The sequence below is a fragment of the Trachurus japonicus genome, chromosome 5 (genome assembly GCF_045865225.1).
Source record: "Trachurus japonicus isolate A0001 chromosome 5, Traja_1.0".
NCBI classification, from domain to species: Eukaryota; Metazoa; Chordata; class Actinopteri; order Carangiformes; family Carangidae; genus Trachurus; species Trachurus japonicus.
In genome coordinates, this window is record NC_140911.1 from 18,533,274 (window position 1) to 18,549,564 (window position 16,291).

Sequence of the window (16,291 nt, forward strand, 5' to 3'; positions counted from 1 at the left end):
CCAGACTTCTGGAAAGTACAAAACTGTAAATAGTGTATCAGTCAGGCTAACACAAAACTGACACATGATCAAAGAGGATATGACCTCATTGACAGGTGACCAATGATAGGAACTCTTACCCTGATTATAATCACAAATTTCTCTGGTTTGACACTAAACAGCTAAACAGCATACAGTATGTCGAGTTGTTTTAAGATATGTAATGTGGAAATGTTAGAGAATAAAACTGCGTACCAAAATAACATGGGTGAACCATGAACACACCTGACAATACAAGTGATATGTGATCTAAAGAACAACAAGGCAAGGCAAGGCAAGGCATCTTTATTTATATAGCGCATTTCATACCAAGGCAACTCAATGTGCTTTACATAAAGACAAAACATTAAAAAAAGAAGCATAAGACAGAATAAAAACAAACAAAACACTAAAAACAGAGTTAAAAGCAAGAGCAAATAAAAGTAAAAGAAAAAAAAATAGATAAGTTTAAAGTTCTCAGCTATAAGCACATGAAAAGAGAAATGTTTTTAACCTGGATTTAAAAGTGCTCACAGTTGGGGCTGATCTCAGTTCTGCTGGTAGTTTGTTCCACTTGTGAGCAGCATAACAGCTAAATGCTGCTTCACCATGTCTGGTCTGAACTCTGAGCTCCACTATCTGACCTGAGTCAGTAGATCTCAGAGCTCTACTGGGTTTATACTCTACTAACATGTCTTTCATGTATTCTGGACCCAAACCATTCAGTGATTTGTAAACCAGGAGCAGAACTTTAAAATCTATTCTGTAGCTGACTGGGAGCCAGTGTAAGGTCTTAAGAACCGGGGTGATGTGATCTGATCTCTTTGTTCTGGTTAAAACTCGAGCTGCAGCGTTCTGAATGAGCTGCAGCTGTTTGATACTTTTTTGGGGGAGACCAGTCAGAAGACCGTTACAGTAGTCAAGTCTACTGGAGATAAAAGCATGAATCAGCTTCTCCTGATCAGTTTGGGACATAAAACCCTTAATTCTGGATATGTTCTTCAGTTGATAAAAGGCTGATTTGGTAACTGATTTGATATGGCTGTTGAAGGTCAGATCTGAGTCTATCAGCACGCCAAGGTTTCGGACTTGGTCTTTAGTTTCTAAGGACAGTGACTCAAGGTGTTTACTGACAGCAACCCTCTTCTCTTTATTTCCAAAAAACAATGACCTCAGTTTTTTCTTGATTTAACTGAAGGAAATTTTGGCTCATCCAATTTTTGACTTGCTCTAAACAGTGACATAATGACTCTATTGGACTGCAGTCATCTGGAGACAGTGCAAGATATATCTGTGTGTCATCTGCATAACTATGATAGTTGACATTAGAGTTCTGTAGAATTTTGACCCAAAGGGCAGCATATACATGTTTAAACAGAAGGGGTCCAAGGACTGACCCTGAGGAACTCCACACGTCATAGCCACTCGATCGGATTGATAACTACAATGGTCACAAAATAACTCCGTTCCTCTAAGTAGGACCTGAACCATTTTAGGACTGTCCCGCTGAGTCCTGCCCAGGTTTCCAACCTGTCCAGCAGTATACTGTGATCCACAGTGTCAAACGCAGCACTGAGATCCAACATGACCAGAACTGACACCTTGCCTGAGTCAGTGTTCAACCTTATGTCATTTAACACTCTAATAAGAGCTGTTTCTGTACTGTGGTGAGGTCGGAAGCCTGATTGAAATTTGTCAAAGAGTCCACTGGAGTTTACGAAGTTGCTGAGTTGATTAAAAACCACTTTCTCAACGATCTTGGCTATAAAGGGAAGATTTGAGATGGGTCTGTAATTGGTTAAAATGGTAGTATCCAATGTTCTCTTTTTAAGAGCGGCTTGATGGCAGCTACTTTCAGGGGTTTAGGAAACGTGCCTGATTGAAGTGAGCAATTTATTATTTGCTGCAGATCTGTTTGGACAGAGCTTATAATAGTTTTAAAAAAGTCAGATGGTATTGTGTCAAGACAACATGTCGATGTTTTAAGATGCTGAACTGTTTCTTCTAAGGTTTTTTTGGTCAACTGTATTAAACTCTGACATTACAGTTGATTTATTCCTAGGTGATTTTAGGGATTGCATCATTGTATTATTTTGCTGATTTGTGTTGATATTTAGCCTTATGGATTTGATTTTTTCATTGAAGAAGTAAGCAAATTCATTGCATTTTTCTGTTGGAAAAGAGTCTGAAACTATCTCTTTTGGGGGGGTTGTAAGCTTATTAACCATAGCAAACAGAGCACGAGTGTTGTTGAATATTCTTATTAATCATTTCAGTAAAAGGGGTTGCTGTCTAGCCTTGAATAGCCCATGGTTAAAACTACAAAGACTTTGTTTGTAGAGGTCATGGTGGATTTGAAGTTTAGTTTTTCTCCATTTACGCTCAGCTTTCCTGCATTCTGTTTTCAGAGCCTTTACCATCAAAGTGTTCCTCCATGGTGTTCTCTGTCTGGCCAAGGTCATCTTAGTTTATTATAGGTGCAATGGTATCAATGACATTTGAGATTTTGCAGTTGAATTTATCCAGGTGTTCATCAACTGTCTCTGCACTCCCAGTTGGTGACATGACTATAGCCTCCATAAACTTAACACTGGTATTCTCAATGTATGAACCTTTTCCTAACAGATACAGAGGGTAACTGCATGTCCGGAGTTATCTGTAAGTCAAAGAACACACAGAAATGATCAGAAAGAGCCAAGTCCTTGATATCAACAGATGTAGTGTCAACACCTCTACAGATAACCAGATCCAGAGTGTGGCCTCGGGTGTGTGGTGGGCCCTTTCACACATGTTGGGAGAGGCCAAAAGTGTCAAGAAGAGAGCATAGTTCTTTGGCATTTGTGTCCATGTTATTGTCTATGTGAATGTTAAAATCCCCTGTTATGATAAAAAAGTTGTAGTCAGTGCAGATAACTGACAGCAGTTCGGCAAACTCATCAAAAGAATTTTCCTGGGTATCTTGGTGGTCCTGTAAAATAATTAGGAAGAGAACTTTTGGATCACCCTTTACTAAAAAACATAGATATTCAAAAGAGCTAAAATCACCAAATATAGTTTCCTTGCACTGAAATACAGATTTAAAAATGGCAGCAACTCCCCCGCCTTTCTTACCACTTCGACACTTATTCATAAAAACTGAAATTTGTTGGTGCAGCCTCATTGAGAATGGTAGCACTGCTACATTCAGTCAGCCATGTTTCACTAAGAAGTAAGAAGTCTAGATTATAGGTCATAATGATGTCATTTACTAACAAGGATTTGTTGGCTAGTGATCTGATATTAAGTAGACTAACCTTGTGGAGATAACAGGAGACACTGGTGAGTTTCGAGGTTGACAAGCTATACTCACTAGATTGGTAGATTTAATTGAACCCTTTTTATTTCTCACCAGTTTGATCACTTTTCTGTTACCGTCACCACAGGGATTGAGAAAGCTGCCTGAACTCCATAGGGCCCTGACTTTTCCTGGGAAAGAACATTCTTGATATCAGTATTGCAGCCTGGACCCGGCACATATCATTCAGATTCAATGATATGATGATTCAGAGGAAGTGGGGGGGCTCGGTGACTTTTGGTCGAGGGTAGTTTCTGACGTGGTGGAATGCGAGGGGGGTGGACGATGTGGGGGGTTTAATTGGGGAAAATATGAGACCCTGGCGTGGTGTTAGTTGGATTCCACTAGTGAGAAAACTCTTCATCCTGTCAGGGAAATCCAGAAATGGGGAGTCAGGACTAGATGAAGAGAGTTGGGGGGCTGGATGGGGTTCGGGGGGTTGAATGTTGGGAGTCTCCTGTTGGGGCCGGGGGAGACTCCCCCTTTGGGGCTTTTGGGGCTAAGGGAGACTCCTTGTGTTGTGTTGATGGGGCTGGTGGATGATCCACTTGTTGGGGTGCAGATGATGACGTTGTTGGGGCTGGTGGATGATCCACTTGTTGGGGTGCAGGTGATGACGTTGTTGGGGCTGGTGGATGATCCACTTGTTGGGGTGAAGATGATGACGTTGTTGGGGCTGGTGGATGATCCACTTGTTGGGGTGCAGGTGATGACGTTGTTGGGGCTGGTGGATAATCCAGTTGCTGGGGTGCAGATGATGACGTTGCAGGTTCTTTCTGAGTCTGCTGTTTTGGATTGTTTTGTCTCTTGTCCTTGACAGGGACTGCTGGTGCCTGACGCAAAAAGTAAAAGATGTTGGCATTAGCAGTTGTACTCCTGACTTGTTAAGGCTAAATCCATCTGCCTTAAAGAGGTGCCTGCGTTCCCAAAAGATGTTGAAATTGTCAATAAAGTTCAGTGATTGAGCAGTACATGTATCTTTAAGCCATCTGTTCAGCATCATCAGCCTGCTGAATCTCTCATCTCCTCGCCGAACTGTTGGCAGAGGTCCACTGAAAAACACCTCAGTATTCAAACACTGAACTTTGTTTATCAGTTCCATGAAGTCTCGTTTTAATAGCTCTGATTGTTTGCTTCACAAACATCAAGGGCTCCTGTGTGTATGACGAGCGATTTCAATGTTGGATGCTCAGCAACAATCTTCAAGATCTTTTTTTGAAACATCAGACACCATGTCATTGGGAAAACACAGTACCTTGGTGTTGTTCTTGCTGCAAAAGCGTTTTATGTCATACACAGCTCCGTCACCCACTATCAGAGTTTGAGGCCCAGTGGTTAGCTCTCTCTGTAGCCCTTTAGCATCAGATTTAGCCTCATACCTCTCTCTGGTCCTGGGAGATGAGCCTTCTTTTGGGGAGTCTGGGTCCTGTGAAAGTGGAGCATATCTGTTCTCAAGTAGAATCCCTGTGTCTTGGGGCAGTTTGCTCGTAGCCTTGGTCCGTGGTTGTTTTCTCCGTGGTTTTGGGGTTGAGGAGACAGTCCTGTGTGATGGCAGTGCAGGCCACTCGGTGTCGTAATCCATATCCCCGAGTGGTGGGTTCTGCCTGATAATCGTCTTCCCATGTTTGAGGGAGGTATTTTGTGGTGCTTTGGCTTAGCACCAAGAGAGTTCCAGGGAGGACTGTTTGATTTACTCCCATTTACACCTGGCTCCGGCCGTGCCTTGGTTGTGCCCGTTAGCCTTGTGTTAGCCTGCTCCCTTTCACTGTTTTGGAATATCGGCAGAGTAGTATCATTTCCATATTGTCCATTTACCTCCACGTTCACTTCGAGCCGATGCATTTTTGTTTCCAGTACTGCTATCTTCTGGAGCAGTTTGTGGTAGTCCTCCGTGGAAAAAGGAGGCATCTTGCTGCTAATTAGCTTCTGTTAGCTGAGCTCCTCAATCCCGGTCACGACAGTGCCGGGTTGTGCTGCTGATAAGCCACACTCTCAGGGTAAAACAGTTTAAAAAACAGTCGTAGCCTCCAGTAACTATCATAAATTAGGCTTCCAGTGATATGTAGGTATCCAGGAAAAAATACAAATAAATTTCAAAAGGAAAAGATTGCAATGGGAAAAAAAAGAGAGAGTGAAGCGGAGAGCAAAGGAGTGAAGCGTCTGCACTCAAGCAAAGCAGGAAGTAACATCAAAGAACAACATGCTATCTGATATTACAGCATCTCTATATGCGATACTGGAAAAATTGAACATCATTCAGATCGATCACATGGAACTGATTCATCCTAACTCTTAACTTGTGTTGGATTATCAGTCTCACTGATATGTGTTGACTTTTATTGACTTAAAATGTTTCACCAACAATGATGTTGTCCTGGTCTAGGATGAATTTCCTCTCTGCACTGGAAGTGTGAATGTTGTGCACATTTACATAACCAAAATCTGGCCACCTGCACAGTAACTAACACTAACAAAGTAATGCACAGACAGAACAGGAAGAAACATACACTGAAAACTCTGATTGCTCAGTTGTAGCTGGTTAGTGAGATTAGCTGATCATGGTGGTGTTACAGTTATAGAGAGTTGCTATTTGTGTTTAATTATTGTGTATAACAATTTGATGCCACTGCAATAAGTTTTCCTATTGTGCAAATAATGTGTAACTGTAATACAACATTTTCTGATTATTATTGTGAAACCAATATATATTCAAAATTATTTATCCCCCCAAAATTGTATTACAAATCACATGTTTATTTTATCTATTTATACATCAGCCCTCAAAAAAGAAAAACAAGTTCCCTGATCTCACATCGTATACTGTAAGGTATTATTAAACACTGACGTTATGTACAAAGTCTGATCACTTTGTGCAGATGATCATCTTTTTTGATCTGATACCTGTAGCGTTGTCACATTACCTGGTCATAACAGACATGTGGACACTGCACTGATGTATCAGGATGATTGTTTACTTATATTTACTACAGTGGTCGTAACAGCATGTCAGAAATGGCTGCATATGATCAATATGACAGCTTGCACAAAGTTCCACACTTGTATGCGTCGCAGATTTTAAACTTCTACCATTTCCAGTAGAAACCAACCTGTCAACACAACAGACCACTTTCTCAACCAACGCTCATGTGGATTTTTGTCAACAACCATATTGGTCACATATTCAGATCTGCTCTTGTACTGCCAAGGAAGCTTGAATCATTTATTGTGACTGATGTGCTGATATAAGTGAACTGTGCATGTTGTGTGTGTTTTTGTATTTATTTTATCCTGCTTCAGTGTGTTGTGCTTTTGATATGAGCACATAAGTGATGATTAATGCATTGAACCTTGAACCTTTCAGTCCATGTAATTTGGAGTTTTGCACCTTAAGAATGATATGATAATAGTGGACTTATCATATCAATATCAATATCGCTGCCAGAGCCCAAATTAAAAGGGACCATTGAGCCACGTCAGCACAGTTTTAAGAGGAGAGAGAAGATAGACTTTGATCTTGGAGAACAAAGCTCCATGTTCCAATTGCTACTGTACATCCATTGTCATTTACCCATTTACCTCACACATGCACAAAACCACCACACCCTCAAGTATATGCCTGTTGGAAACACTTCTATTGCAATATGGGACTTAATTTGCAGTTTGCAGTGCATGTGCTGTCATGAAGATTGATGAAGATTGAAAATTGCAGTGTGATTTGCATGTGTGTTGAGCTCTCAGGGCCACTTAGGTTATTTTATTTATTACTAGATAATATAACAATGGGAATAAAATCTTGTTATTTGATAGTTACTTTATCTTGTTGATACATCATTCTTCATCTGCAGAACTGTGACACACACAGTCAGGGGTCTACAGGGCCCTCCAGGACAAGCACAATGAAGAGAGCGATCATGATTATTAGGCTAAGCTAAAGAGTCACTGTAGTGTCCAGTAGTAACCGGTTCAGTCTGTCAAACATCAGAGAGCGGCTGTAGTTTAGATAAGTGTTTATGAGGCAGGAATTGCTCCTGCAGCAGTCACTGATAACATTCTTCTTGTCTTCTTTCTCCAAGGACTTTAGTGGCTGTTAATTATGAAACAGGTACAGTAGCCTATGAAAAACACAAAACCATGTCAAATAGACAACACTGTCACACCCACTCTGTATAGATTACAGTTATATAGCCACATTATCAATAGAGAGATTAATAATTCATCTGTGTTCCAGTGGTTTATCAGGCGTGGAGCAATATTTTCTAATAACGGAGCTTTTTATTGATTAGGTTCTACAGCTTCTGACTACAAAAGACAGATTAACTAATCTACCTGTTAGCTCCAAATCTTACACTTATGCAATTTTATGTACAAACTATTGATATAGATGAATCATTTAAGGAGAGCCAGTGATTATTACTTGGATCAGACCTGCATGTTCTTGGACAGCTGCCAGTAGAAAGAAGAGACTATCAAAACAGCATTGTAAACTAAATTTACAGTCAGTCTAGTATCAGTGTATTAGTAATAGACAGCTGTTTGATGTTTTTATTCTTTATGTGGAGAGGTTTTTCCTGTCCACTTTCTTGTGAGGTTCAGTCTTTGTAGTTTTTTTTTTTCAGATATTGCAGTACAACAGCAGGTGATCTGTCTACAGCAAGATTCAAACACAACAGCAAAGAACAAAAAAGGACCTGGAGCACATTGTGTGAAGCATATCACAACAAAAACTTAAAGAGACTGTGGTAAATGGTAGAATCATGCCTAACAACACATTAATGCATAGGTCTATGTGCAGGTTATTCAGATGCATTGGTATGTTTCACTGTCAAAGGTAGGGTTGAAGATCCTGAAAAAAAACGGTTCTAGCAGGCCACATTTTGAAAATACACACGTCAAAAGTCCAAGCCACTTTCCTCAGACTTCTCTCTGAAGCCACGCGTCCAGAGCACATGAGCTCATGAGAAGAATTCTGATTCTGATCGGCTGCCAGTAGGCTACTGTCAATCACATCACCATGGATATACCCCTCATTCTATTGGCTCTAAGGGTTCAAATGAGCTGTCAATCACTCAAATCAACCAATCCGCTGCAGAGATAGAGCCCGGCGCAAATGCACCCAAAGAAGCTGCTCTCAGTGCAGCTTTACGCAGAGGGACACAGAGCTGGGCCTAGAAAGGAGTTGTTATTTAGTCCCAGTTGATTATTTTTCAGTAAGTTTATGCAAATTGTGTGAAAATTAAGATTAAACAATGGTTTATAGTAGCAGGTGGTTCCAAGCTGTGCCAAAAATGGACATTTTGGAAAGCTCGCCTGAATATTTTGTAATAAAATCTCAATAATTTTGTCCTGCTTCAATTAATCAGAATCAACCACTGCAGAGAAAATGTTGTACAATGATTTTATAGAGGGTTTGAGCTTCGATAGCATTATTCTAAAGGACACTCATCAAAAATATGATTTTTTTTTTAGGCAAACATTACATTTATTTAATTTTTGCTGTGTCATCTTTCTTTACTCTTCACCAGTAGCCTAACAAATATACTGAAATTTACACATCTCAGCAATTTCTCAATTTTTTCCCTTTACTATGACACCAAAAGTATTCAAATATACCTTTTGGTTGCAGAGATATACTCATTTTATTATGGATAGGCAATTTTCGAGAAAAAGCCTAAAAAATAGGCTTGGAATAAGATCTCCAACACTACCTTTAAGGGAACTCTAGGGACCTTTACAGTAGTAGTTATGACAATAGCAACGAAGGAAGCAGGGAAGCATCCACTTAAGGCTTTTGCTTAAATATAGTACAAGGGTTTGTTAAGGCCTGCATGACCTGGATGTCATCATTTGAAGGTTTATGTACTGTAAGCCTCTGGTGCAGATATCTGTGTACCGACCAATTTGCCACTATGGTACCACTACTAAATGAGCTCGGAAAAAACACCATTGCTACGTTTAAACAGACAGTTTTGAAGATTATCACTACTGCCCTCACCTATGTAGAGAGAGATGATGATCTGTTGCACATGCATTAATGTGTCTTTCGAGTATGAATTAAACAGCAACATACAGTATATGATATCTGCAGCTGCCTATGTATGCATCCATACACCATGATTGTTCCAAAATTTAAAGATTTGGATTGTTGAATGCCTTGTGTCTGAGGCTAGGTACTTTATTTATGAGGACGTTTTGTTGAAGTTCCACCACTTAAGTCACTTTAATATCAGAAATAATCCTTTTTTTTTATTATTATTATTTTTCATATATAGGTTAAACAAAGAAGATACATAGGTAGCTCAATAATTATCTTTTCTCTGGACAGAGCTAGACTAACTGTTTCCAATTGTTCTGGTCTTTTTGTTATGTCCCACTGTATTTAGCTTTCATAAGAAGAAAGTAACAGTGTTATCACTCTCCGGCCATTCATGTATTTCTTCATCAGAACTCCTTCTCCTCAGTTTGTCAGTAACATGGCCTGATTCCTTCTGGATAATGTGCTGCTTTGTAGTGCTATCGCTGTACCATATAGTATACTATAGCTTATCACCATTCGTCAGCTGAGGTCTGATGTTACTTATCTTATCCCCTTCCCAACCTACAATATACCTTCTATGTCATGACGACCCCACCTATCCCGTTGAGGACATCTGAGGACGGGTACCTCCCTCCCCCACAGGTGTTGATGTATAAAGAGTTGGAGAACTCACTGGTTCCTTGGAGATCCCAAGGTAAGGAACTAAGCAGCAGCAGTTCTTTTCCTCTCCTATGTTTCCATGGACCACTTGACTGTGGAAACGAAGGCTCTGGTTTCCTCTCTGACAGTTTTCCTAGGATAATGTGTTAGGAGATTCATGTAAACTGGGGAAACTTCAACCATTGTATTCAGGGCAGAATTGGAAATGCAGAAATTAAAGTGTGATGTCATCCAGGCACAGATACACCTGGGACACATTGTGCTGTGATGGGAATAGTTCTAACTGAACTGCAGTCCAGGTTATCAGCCAGAAAGACCTTTCTTTAGCAAAATCGTCAGGAACATGTGACAGGTGTCAGTTATGCGTTGTCATTATTGATGACTCTGAAACAAACAGGTCTAGATGTTTTTACCTGGTCAAAGCAGAAACGTGTGAAGAACTGTTGTTAACTAGGACTGAGATCCTCCAAGTGACTCTGACACAGTGAGGTCACAGGTACAATATCATCAGCATGCAACTGGAGCTCAGCTCTGCAAATCTAATTTCTAACCTGTTCTGTTCCTGTAATTTGTCTGGTGTGAAGAAGATCACAAACCTATGAGGAAACTTATTTTATCTTATCATGAATCAAGCTCTTAAGAATCTGTGGTCTTCAGGGTCACAACAGGAATTGTTGTAGCACCAAGATGAAATTGCTTCAAAGTTCAAATATGCATACATGTGATCAGGTTATGTTCATTTTTCTGTCTTTGTTTTTGTGTCTCAGGAAGTTGAAGTTGAAACTGTGAGCTTTGAAATCAAGATGACCAAGCTCACTCTTCTAGCAGGTAAGTCTTGTCAACATGACCTCAAACCATGATACATTGATAAACTTTTATTGTAAATAATTAATCTGTGCATGTCCTTCACTTTAGGTTTGTGCCTGGTGATGTGCCACCTGGGTAAGTTAAGCCTGAATAACACTGTGAAGTTTCTGACACTGATTATTTGTCTGAAAATAACAGAAGTCGAATGCATTGCCGATGACAGATTTTCTCTTACTGGTCTCCAGCAACTGCCTCCCAGATGGTGTGCTACTTCACCAACTGGTCCCAGTACAGACCTGGGACTGGGAAGTTCATGCCCCAGAATGTAGATCCCTTCATGTGCACCCACGTGATTTATGCTTTCTCCATCATCAACAACAAGAACGAGCTGGTCACCTATGAATGGAATGACGAGACCCTGTACCAGTCCTTCAATGGCATGAAGACCAAGTAAGAGCTCTCCACAGTGCAACATTTTCTCTCAGTCACTGAAGCTTCAGTCTGAGTGTAAACGACTGGAATAGAAACATCAACTTTAATTTTCGGTTTAGCTGCTTTCATACAACATGTAATAAACAAGTCTTTGTTGATTCAAATGCCCTTTATCATACAAAACATATGACATCACGTGTTTTACAGAAACCCTAGTCTGAAGACACTGCTGGCCGTTGGTGGATGGAACTTTGGCTCAACTCAGTGAGTATTTCTACTCCAATCATTCAAGTATAGCTCCTTTTTTCAAAACCTCACATGTTGGATATGAAGTGAAAGCTCACATTTTTACATTTACCTTGAAAAACACTGGCAAAAGCAACTCATTTGGAAACAAGTATTCAAATAAGAATATGTCACATGAACCTACATTCCTGAAAACTGATCTCAGTATGTATTGTATAGGACTAAAGTGGTAACATCAAATACACCATCAGTGTTATCAACATTATTATTCATGTCTATTTTCCCATCCAATGATGGGATGTATTGGAGATGCTGTAGAAACAATATGAAGAAACTGATGACTCTGGATGAAGGTTTACAACCCAATTTAAACTTCTCTGGTCACCTGCTCTAAACATGCTGCAATACCTTAAGCCCTAATGACTAACCTTTAACACCTAAACCCTAAGAAAACTGATTTGTGGACACATCATGTGTCTCACATTTGATATTTGTATAAACCAACGTTTTACTGAAGTTTTACACTCCAATGTTAATAGCTCATTTTGACATGGTCTTTTAAATCTTGGTTCTTGTCTCAGTTAGCTAGCTCTAGTAAACATCAAGCTAATTTTCTTGTAGGTTCTCCATCATGGTGTCCACTCCAGCCAACCGTCAGACATTCATCCAGTCTTCCATCAAATTCCTGAGGGCTCATGGATTTGACGGTCTGGATCTGGACTGGGAGTACCCCGGCTCTCGTGGTAGTCCCCCAGTGGACAAGCAAAGATTCAGCCTGCTCTGCAAGGTATGCCATACATAGATACTGTGTGCTGTATCAATGACACACACACACACACACGCACACACACACCATCACTTAATACTTGTTTTCATGTACAGGAACTGGTTGCTGCCTATGCAGCTGAGGCCGAGGCCACCGGTAAGCCTCAGCTCATGCTGACTGCTGCAGTGTCTGCTGGAAAGGGAACCATCGATGCCGGATATGAGATCGCTGAGATTGCCAAGTAATGCAGGCTTTTCTTTGAAAATTCTGCTATTCATATCACTCATTGATATCGTTGATTTATTGGCTCAAACGCTGCTTTTGATCAGTGTTCCATACTCATTACCAGGCATCTGGACTTCATTAATGTGATGACCTATGACTTCCATGGTGCTTGGGAGAGGTCCACTGGACACAACAGCCCTCTGTACCGTGGCTCCCAGGACAAGGGTGACCTCATCTACTTCAACACCGTAAGAGAACGAGTGGAGCCTTAAATTGTGTATATGAAAGGCATTATCATAGCAGATTGGTCGAATGTATAAAGTAGTAGGCCTGTTGTTGACTATGAGGAGTACCAACAGCTAAGTCCATCCTTTAAATCTTTTGTGACACTGACAAATTAACCCTGATTATAGCAGTGAAGACAGGGTGCATTATGGGAAATTTAGGCTCCAGTGAAGCATGTTTGTAACTGTACAGATTCAAGGAGCCAAAATAACCACAGTAGAGTAGACTTTTGATTTTTGACAAATAGCTACCATAAAGTTCTGGTAATAAAGAAGTCCAGTCCTCTTGTCTACAGCTTGCATTTTTGTCCCTTCTTCAGGACTATGCCATGAAGTACTGGAGAGACAAAGGCACCCCAGTGGAGAAGCTGATGATGGGATTTGCTGCTTATGGTCGCACCTTCCGTCTGACATCGTCAAACACTAATGTCGGAGCCCCTGCTAGCGGTGCTGCATCAGCTGGTCCATTCACACGTGAAGCTGGATTCTGGTCCTACTATGAGGTGAAGTGTGAAAATTAAAATTATACAAATATGAGAAGAAACGGACCATAGGACGGTCCACTGATATTTCTGTAATCTGTTCCCCTCAGATCTGTACCTTCATGAAGGGCACTACCGTTCAGTGGATTGATGACCAGAAAGTTCCCTATGCCAGCAAGAACAATGAGTGGGTGGGATTCGACACCAGAGAGAGCTATGAGATCAAGGTAGGTGAAATATCAGTATATAGGAATTACCAACCGAGGGTTAATCTGCAAGGTGGAAGTCAAGACATAGAATTTGTTTTCCTTGTTTTGTGATTAATCTTGTTCAATCCACAGGTTCAGTACATGAAGGAGATGAAGTATGGAGGAGCATTTGTGTGGGCATTGGATCTGGATGACTTTAAAGGAGAGTTCTGCGGACAGGGAAATTATCCTCTGCTGTCCCATCTGCGCAAACTCCTCGATGTTGGTGAGTCTTACCTCAAATTTTTGTGAGACAATGTTTTCCCAGATTGACGTGGTAAGAGGGCACTACAGTGGTACCTTCACTCAGGCTACATCTGCAACTTTAGGTATAATGTTGTTTTCCTGTTTCTTTCACCTCTCACAGACACACCTCCACCTCCAGCATCCACAACCAAGAAACCTATTGTTATCACCACAAAACCAGTTGCTACCAAAACACCCAAACCTACTACTGCCAAGCCCAGTGGCACCACCACCACTAACGCTCCTTCCACTAAGACCACCATCCCCATTCCTGGACGCGGCTTCTGCAAAGACAAGCCTGATGGCATGTATGCCCACCCAGAAGACAGGACCAGCTTCTACGTTTGCGCAGGTGGCCGCACCTACCTGAATAAGTGTGGAAATGGCACCGTCTTTGAAGATAGCTGCAAGTGCTGTGTGTGGCCCTAACTTGTGAAGACTGCCATTGTCTGATATTGTATTTCTAACTAAACAAGCTAAAAACATCTGAAGAAACATCTGTCTTGTGCTTTTTGACAAGGAAAACCTGTAAACTTGCAAAGACCTTGTAAAATAGACCTCAAAATGAAATTCAGAACATGTTCCATCAGAATAAAAGTACAATGACAAATCAAAATCTTGCCTGACAAGTAATTACTAACAATTCTCACCTAATCCTCCACAATTCTACACCTTGCATATAACGATTGTATCAATTGTACAAAGAAAATGCAGAAATACAGATAAAAATGAACTCCTTTTGTACATGTACTGTAGCCTACTCCACGTTTTAAAGGGGAACATATTGGACTCTTTTACTCCACTGCATCAGAAAGCTACAGCTGTAGTAACTGGATATTTTGTATAGGTTAGTGATACAGGGAGGACAGTGTATAAGAGGCCAGTGAGACTAAATTTAAAACAGTAAAATAGCTAATATATCCGTATATCAATCTTATTTAAACAGAGTCAGTCAAGCAAGTCTGTGCCTGAGGAAACGAAGACCAAAAGCCAAACTCTCACTTTTTAATTCATATTTTCTCAATTAAATAGCTTGAGGACATAAATACGAGGCCAAAGATGAAAAGATGATAAGTGTTACAGAACATAGAATCCACAAATATAGGATAAGCGATGATTTGAATGCATTTTTAGTCTTCAAGGTTACATACAAAGTGTCTTAGTGAGAAACACTGAATGTGAACAACTGTGTCAGTTTACTGGGTTCGTTCAAGCTTGTTTTCTTCCCCCTCCCGCGACCCTTTTTGGTTATTTTAAAACATTCTCTGTGGTCTTTAAATTGTGATTATGACGTTTTTAGCCAAAATCACAAAACCTGTGCCATTTCCCAGGGGTCTCCTTCTGCACAGCACCAGCAACTCATTAGCAACGCACCTCTGGAGGGTGGGCGGAGACTGCGCTGCTCTGCACCCGCCCAGCCACCCCCTCGCACCCCCTCTGCCGCTTGCTGACAGCTGGACATTGTACAATTACCGATTCAGTGCGTTTAGCGTAAAACTGCACACTGACTGGAATATAGTCCTTGCTCATGGTGCAAGCTGCTGTACCAGGTGAGCTATAGCTGTTATACCTTGACAGCTACACCGAGCTGCCAAGCCTTTCACCTCTGAGCCAGATGCAGAGCGGGCGGGAGCTTGTAGCACTAGTGCCCTCCCCTGGAGTTGTGACACGTCAACTCCAGTCTCCCTGAAACTGCCAGTTTGCGTCTGCCATTGGTTCACAGCAATTTGAAGGCAGAAAAACTCAGAAATGCAGTTTTGCACTTCCTTTTCTGCTGATATGTCCTCTAACACAAGAAAAATGCCACAGGAACATGTGAAAAGCACGAAAAACACGATTTTCATGGGAGGGGGTCTTTAAGTTGAATAAAATCTGTAAAGTAATTGTGCATTGTATTGTTTCCTGTTCATACACTTATTGTAAACTGCTCCAAACACCAAGCCAAACCTTTCTGATTCTGCATGTCCTCACACTGATATCCACATTATGTAACCCCACCCACCTGTCCTGCTTCTAGCATGAACCTGAATGTTAGATGAGTTGTGTATTGGCCAATTGTGTAGATGTCATAGGACAAAGTCCTGCTACCAAACCTCATTTACCAAATAAACTAAAGCACAATTGGAACAAAGTTAGCATTATTGTAAGCCTGCCATGCATCACCCCTATCATAGAGTGTTTCTTTGCCTTCATATTTTCTATAGGCAGCATGATGTTTGAGTACCATGTAAACATAAATGCACATGAATATCAGATTACAATGAACATGAAAAACAAAGGATTGATTAACTGGACCTATGCAAAATGAAATGCTATGGATGTGGAGCAATTAGCATGGTCTTACACAATAGAAGAAGAGATGTCAAAGATTAGATGGGGCCTGAAAGACTGGAACATTGATCATGATGTAACATATTTTTCCTGGATATATAAAGCCTTTTTTTTTCCCCCTCTAAGACTTTTGGATTAATGCATGTAAAGTGATTAGAAAGTACAGAACCAACAACTC

General features: G+C 40.8%; 1 protein-coding gene and 1 pseudogene across 1 annotated transcript; one reads left to right on the plus strand and one right to left on the minus strand.

The window, feature by feature from the left end:
- Nucleotides 1-3,712: 3,712 nt before the first annotated feature.
- LOC146987432 (uncharacterized) lies at nt 3,713-5,377 on the minus strand (annotated as a pseudogene).
- Nucleotides 5,378-10,823: 5,446 nt separating this feature from the next.
- LOC146987433 (chitinase-3-like protein 1) lies at nt 10,824-14,389 on the plus strand. Its single transcript, XM_085776613.1, has 11 exons — nt 10,824-10,874; nt 10,962-10,988; nt 11,099-11,303; nt 11,493-11,549; nt 12,153-12,318; nt 12,414-12,538; nt 12,647-12,770; nt 13,127-13,309; nt 13,399-13,515; nt 13,630-13,762; nt 13,904-14,389. The coding sequence occupies exons 1-11, from the start codon at nt 10,850-10,852 to the stop codon at nt 14,209-14,211; spliced, it is 1,470 nt and encodes a 489-aa protein (XP_085632739.1). The 5' UTR covers nt 10,824-10,849; the 3' UTR covers nt 14,212-14,389.
- Nucleotides 14,390-16,291: the final 1,902 nt, after the last annotated feature.